Source organism: Hydra vulgaris, chromosome 15, assembly GCF_038396675.1.
Source record: "Hydra vulgaris chromosome 15, alternate assembly HydraT2T_AEP".
Lineage (NCBI taxonomy): Eukaryota > Metazoa > Cnidaria > Hydrozoa > Anthoathecata > Hydridae > Hydra > Hydra vulgaris.
In genome coordinates, this window is record NC_088934.1 from 38645132 (window position 1) to 38652106 (window position 6975).

Here is a 6975-nt window from a genome sequence, read left to right on the forward strand (position 1 = left end):
TCCCTTATGATTTATAAGTTAACGTTTTGTATTTCATTGTGAAATGAAGATTTTAAAGGTAATTATTCAAATTTTATTACCCCGTTTACCTTTTAAAGAATATTCATATCAGTATCTGGCATGAGTTAATTTTATTTCATATTATTATACGTTAGACAGTTGCGTAATGTTGTGTGAAATAAATTTATGAACGCATAATTTCAATCGATCCAATTGTATAAAGAACACTGATCAGTGATTAGTTTATCAGAGTAGAAAACCTCTGTGAAGATGATGTGCTGCATCTATTTTACAAGAAGCCATTTTTGTCATTGGGTCTTATTTCTTTGCTGTGAAATGTGGGTGCTCGATATGCTGAATGTGAGAAAATGTGGGCGCTTGGTATGCTAGATGTGAGAAGATCGCGCGCATTAGCGATTTTAGAAATAAAACTTTTTTATATAATTTTATATGATTTTGTCAATTTTTTGTTGTTGTTGTTGACTTGTATAACGTCATGAGTCCCAGCCCCAATTGTAAAAATTTTTTGGCATCCATTTTTTTTTTCTTAGTCTTAACCTAAAGAACATGCTAAAAGCAAAAAGTAGCTTTTAACATGTTCAAAATGTTCGCTAATAAATAAATTGGATAAAACAAAAAACAAAAACAAAAAAAAGAAAGAAAAAGTAAAAGTTAAAACTAAAAAGTTAAAAAAAAAAAGTTTAAAAAAATGCGATGAATGATAATGATTAGTGTCAGTAATTATTTAAATTTTTGAATGTACAGGGTAATGAAATTTAAGATTAACTTAAATTAATTAAATTGTTTTTTAGTTATGTTGTGTAGTGTTTTAGATGATTGTTATGTAGTGTTTTAGATGATTTTATTTTATTGATCTATTTTAAAAGAAACACTTAAAACAAGAGAAATCAATATCTGTGTGTAATAAACACCGTTTTGGTTCGATTAAAAACTGTTTAAGTTAAATATTCTTCTCGGCAACAATGTTTGGAAAAATGGACCGCGATTTTGAATTAAATAAGAACTCCGTTTTGAATAAGATTTTGGTGCAACAAAGTTGTTTATGGAAAGTCTTGTAGAATACTTGTGAAGCATTTCTTCAAAATAATTTTTAAAATTTTTTTGAGACAGTTCAAATTTTGTTATCTACATAAACCGTTAAACTAGATGGATCTTAAGTTTAAGAATATTTAAGGTACCAAGTCTACGTAAAAGAGGTTTACAAGGAACAGATTTACCAACTCCAAATACAATTTTAACAGCATGTTTTTGCTTGCTGTACAGTTTTCTTAATTTAGTGTGATTAGAACTTGCTCGTACGATATTGCCGTAAGTTAAATAATTATGTATAAAAGAAAAATATAAACTTTTAAGGACCTAAAATTTAAAAATGACTTCGTTATATAGGTCATGCCAATGTTTTTTACGATTTTTTTTTCAATGGAGTCTATGCGTTGATAGATTTTCATCAAAATTCACTCCTAAAAAATTACCGGTAGTGTGGCTATTAATGTCAGTTTAAATAATTTGGAGATTGGGTAGAATAAGTAAAAATACTAGTGGCTGGATGGCTCAGTTAGTTAGAGCGTCAAAAAAAATTAAAACCCGGGCTGTTGTACAAAATGGGTTTAAATCCTTCCACCGCCAACTCAGCGCTTAAGTAGTACTTCGGTACGCAAAAATGTTGGTCAATAACGGACGCTACTTTGGATTAGTCTTAATGACTATTTGTGGCTGTTCCTATGCTAAGCCAATAATATCTTCGGTATTGTATAGAAAAATTAAACATGAAAATTCAAATAAATAAAAAAAAAAGATATATTTTTTTAAATTTTGATTGGTTTGTGGGAAAGGAAAAATTTTGTTTTTTGAACATTCAAAGACAATTTGTTGCATATAAATCATTCATTTACTTTATTAAGTTCTTCATTGACTACTTTAAAAAGTGCATCAAGATATCTATGATAATAAAAAAGATTAGAGTCATCTGCAAATAAAATAAAGTTTTATAAATATGATGTTGAAGATAAATCATCCATGCATAGTTAGAAAAGTAAATGTCTTATAGATAATTTTTCAACGCTTTTCAACGTTTCTTAGTGAAGACATGATCGATGCAAGTCATATTCTTGATAAATATTTAAAAGTACCAGTGTTGTGCTAACTTATTCTTAGAAAAAAGATTTCTTTATTATTTATTCCCCAAAAAGAAAAGAAAACTTAATTTGATTTGTTAGGCAAGAATTTTATGTTTTTAATACGCGGTCTTTGTGAGAAAGATGAGACTTATTGAAAGATGTGAGTTCATTATTCAGTTGTTCAAATTTTGATACATACTCTGATATATACTCCGAAAAGTTAAAAAATTTTTTGAAATATTTTATGGTTTTTATTATGGATAGAAATTACAAACGAAAGACAAATCGTGGAAATTGTGATACAACCAATATGAAATTAGCTATCCAAGCTGCCAAAAATAATCTAATGACATTACGTAAAGCTGCTGATAAATATTCGGTTCCAAAAGATTCTCTAAACAAAAGAGTTAATAAATTAATAAAAACAATGCCTGCTGGTAAACCACACATGTGTAAAAAGTGAAAAATAGAAAAGTGTAGAAATCTGATGCCCTAGAAAAAGATTAAACACAGTATATTATTGAAATGAAGTTAATTTTTTATGGTCTATCAATTAATGAACTTCAAAGGGTGGTGCATGACTATGCTGTACGCAATAAAATAAAAAGAAATTTCTGAAAAGAAACTCGCAGGTTGAGATTTTATGGCTTAATTTTTGAAACGACGACGCTTTTTGTCTATACGGAAACCTGAGGCAGTATCTATAAATCGAGTTTTTGGTTTAAATAAAGCCGTTGTTCAAAGATATTTTGATAATCTGCAAAACCTTATTAAAGAAAACAAATTTGAAGCGAATCGCATCTACAACTGCAGTGAATCTGGATTAACGCGTTCACAAGCCTTTGAAAGTAATTGCTTATAAAGCCTTTAAAAGTAATTGCTTATAAAGCCTTTAAAAGTAATTGCTTATAAAGCCTTTAAAAGTAATTGCTGATAAAGCCTTTAAAAGTAATTGCTTATAAAGCCTTTAAAAGTAATTGCTTATAAAGCCTTTAAAAGTAGTTGCTTATAAAGGTAATAAGTAAAAAGCTGCACAGTTTTTTACTTGCCTTAAAGAAACACCAAATTGTTATTATAATTTTTTTTTATATTAATTTTTATTTATATTGTATATATTTGTCGATACAATTGTATTTTTACAAGTCAACGTGTTGTATCTTCAGTAACTAGCGGTGAGTGAGGCAAAACAACGACTGTTATCCTAGCTTTTAATTGTGTGGGACACCACACACCTCCTATGATTATTTTTTTTTTAAAATGAATGCTTAATGCATTAATTGATGATGCATCACCAGGAGTAATTGGGCGCAGTTCTAAAAATAGTTGGATAAAAACTAATCTGTTTATGGATTGTATAAGACACTTTGTAGTATATGCAAATTGTAGCACAACAGATAAGTGTTTGTTAATTGATGATGGTCACAAATCACTCACCAAAAATCTTGATCTTTTCAATTATGCTAGTAATAATAATTTGCACATTTTATCACTACCACCACATATATCCCATAAGTCCAACAATTTAATCGAACTTTGTTCAAGTTGATAAACTTTCATGACTATTTTGTCAAGCTTATATGAAAGCCACTACAGTGGAAAATGCTATTTCTGGATTTCGAGTAACAGGCATCAATTTTTTTAATCGAGAAGTCCTTTCTGAGTCAGATTATTTTGAAAATAATCTGACTCAGAAAGAATTTATTTACAAATATAAAGTTTAATGAAACCACAGATATAAATCCTCATCAATCATCTACAACTAATTTTTTAATAGGGCCAAACCAAAATTCAAATTTTAAAACACCCATTGCTAGTTTTGCAGTTAATGAAATCAATGCTTTATTGTAAATTTCAAACTCTCAGCAGTTTTCTTTTACTGATATATTACCGATTTCCACCAACAAAGTGAAGTCAACAAAAGGAAAGGAAGAAAATTTTGACGAGTTCATCATATAAAAATGCTTTGCATGAGGGGTTAGAAAACAAAAAACACGTTAAATGTAGATTAAACTAAGAAAAAATCGTCAGAAGAAAAGATTAAACTAAAAAAAGTTGGTAATATGAAATATGAAGAAAACCAAAAATATCAGAGTCTAGCGAGAAATGCGTCCATTGCTTTAGATATAAATTTTTGTACCTTGAAGTTTATTTTGTTAAGTTAGGGACAGAGTTTTTGTGTGAACTGTGTGTGTACTATGATTATATTTAAAAAACTTATGCTCCATGATTATATGTTTGTAGTTGAGTATAACTTGTGCAATAACTTGTTCGGGTGGTGGTTAAGTTTGAACTAAGTTTCTAGGATAGCTTAACTGTGGTTAGGTTAGTTAACGGTGGTTAGGTTAGTTAACTGTAGTTAGATTACTCAAACAGGTTGATTTATTAAGCTAAAGCTACTTTATTTTTTATGAGTTATGTTTAATAACTTTTATTATAAAAAAAATATTTGGATAAGTCTCTTATTTTTGCTTTTTAGTTGCATAACATATTCTGTCTCGTTTTGCACCGTAAGTTTGGAAACGTGAGACAAGTTGTTACAGTATTTTAAATCCTCTGTGTATCCATTTGAAAATTATTTTAAAAATTTACTCATATGTTTTGAAAAGAGTTGCTCTAAATAGACATTAATGTACTCTTGTTTAGTATTTTGCTTAATTCCAGGTTTATTTACATAATTTTTAATCCTTAAGTGTCTCGTACTGTCCCGAATCACCCTATGTAATATTTGCCCTTTTTACAAATGGCGGATTAAATTTGTAAACAAAAAAAGCAGCTTTCGTTCAATAAAATCCCTCAAATTAGACATCTAGATGTCTAATTTGCGGGATTTTATTGCGGCTTTTTTTTTTATAAATGTACTGCGGCTTTTTTTTTTTTTTTTTTTAATTTTGTGTCATGCTAATATATATATATATATATATATATATATATATATATATATATATATATATATATATATATATATATATATATATATATATATATATATATATATATATATATATATATATATATATATATATATATATATATATATATATATATATATATATATATGTTAGGATGTCACAAAATTTAAAAAAAAAAAAAAAAAGCCGCAGTACATTTTCCGGTTCTACCAAACTTAGGGAGTCTACAAAAAAATTTTTAGATTTCTTTGTGATCAGGAAAAGCTACATGTAAATTTGAAAATTTTATGTTTCAAGCATTTTTTATTTCTTCGCATTATTTTATTATCTTCACATCATTTAGCAAGATTTTAAAAACTTGTGTCAAAAACTCAAGATGATTCTAAAACATTTGTGGTCATTCACAATTATTTTTTAAAAAGTTTATTTGCAGCATAAATTTTGTGGTTTGCGTCTAATCTCTTGGCAGCTTTTCATTTATTAATTATCTTGCTTTAAACTTTGATTATATTTTACTATTTACAAATCCGTACAAAATGTTAAAACTCAAAGAGAGGAAAACGAAGAAATTAGCTATAAAGCTCGTAGGTCTATTTACCTGCTTACTCGCCTTTAAGCTTACTCGAATAGAAGTATTCTTCGATATTACTTGTTCCTAAATTCAGCTAGAGATAAGCAATACAAACTTATTAAAACGAATTTTACATGTTCTAAAGCACGAGAGAATTTTATATGCAAAGGGAAAGACGAGTTTTGTCATTCAAATACCGAAAAATACAGTTTACTCGACAAAATGTAAATATTTTAATGTAAAACATTAAAATATTTAATTATACTTGTGTGTGTTTTATTTTGTATATTTTATTGATTTTTAAAAAATAAACAAAAATCTAAATAAAAAATTAAATAGTTTAGCATACATGAACCATAAGCTTTTTATTACCTAGCTTGTCTAGCAGTTGTAGTTAGTTGATTTAAAAATTAAAAATTGTTATAAATGAAGTTTTTGTTATTTTTTTAAATTTTGCATATAATTAAGCAATTATGAATGGAATTATTGCAATATATATATATATATATATATATATATATATATATATATATATATATATATATATATATATATATATATATATATATATTAGGGTGTCCCAAAATGACATGAATTTTTTTAGTTTTCAACTATTTAGATTTTCAATCAGTTTCATGTGTATTTTTATTTACTAAAAGCAAAAAAAAAATTTTTATATCCCCCCTGCCCCACCGCTCTTTTTTTTTTTGTTTTTTTTTACTAAAAAAATGACAAAAGGACTAAAATTATTTTTGATAATCGACTATGTTCGCATTTTTTTTTATTTTCTTGTGTAATTTTGGTTAATAAAACTTAATCAAATGTTATTTTCAAAAAAATTTCATATTTGATCCCCTCATAACTCCTTTAAAATGTTTTTGCCCCAAAACAATCCTTTATATACTCCTTTTATATATCTATTATTTATACCCAATCAAACTAATTAATGGTATAATTTCAAATAGTTTTGTAATAAATAAAAATAAAAACTTATTAAAAATAAATTGTCATCTAGTTTATGATCCCCCCTCGTCCCCCATATTTTCTCATAATACCCTTGTCGTATAATTTTTTCCTGCCTAAATATGGAACTTTAATATTTTATTACTTAAATATGGAACTATAATTTTTACTTAAAACAAAAGACTTCATATATACTCAATTATTAAACAAATAAGCAAAGGAATGATTGGTATAAATTTATAATATTAAAGCACAATTGGAATAAGTACTAAGAAATTCAAAATCTCATTTTTTTTTAAATTATAACAACAAAATAACAATATTTTTAAGGTATAATAAAAAAGAGATTGTTTAGAGCATATTTTCAAAAATTGAGTTTTTGAATTGCTTGTTT

General features: G+C 26.6%; 1 protein-coding gene across 2 annotated transcripts in view; it reads left to right on the forward strand.

The window, feature by feature from the left end:
- LOC100197759 (nose resistant to fluoxetine protein 6) overlaps positions 1-463 on the forward strand; it is a 45053-nt gene extending 44590 nt beyond the window's left edge. For both annotated transcript variants that reach the window (XM_065820016.1, XM_065820017.1), the window contains one exon: positions 156-463. In XM_065820016.1, coding sequence (XP_065676088.1) covers positions 156-167 — 12 coding nt within the window. In that variant the 3' untranslated portion in view covers positions 168-463. The remainder of the gene's footprint in view (positions 1-155) is intronic.
- The last annotated feature ends 6512 nt before the right edge of the window (positions 464-6975 follow it).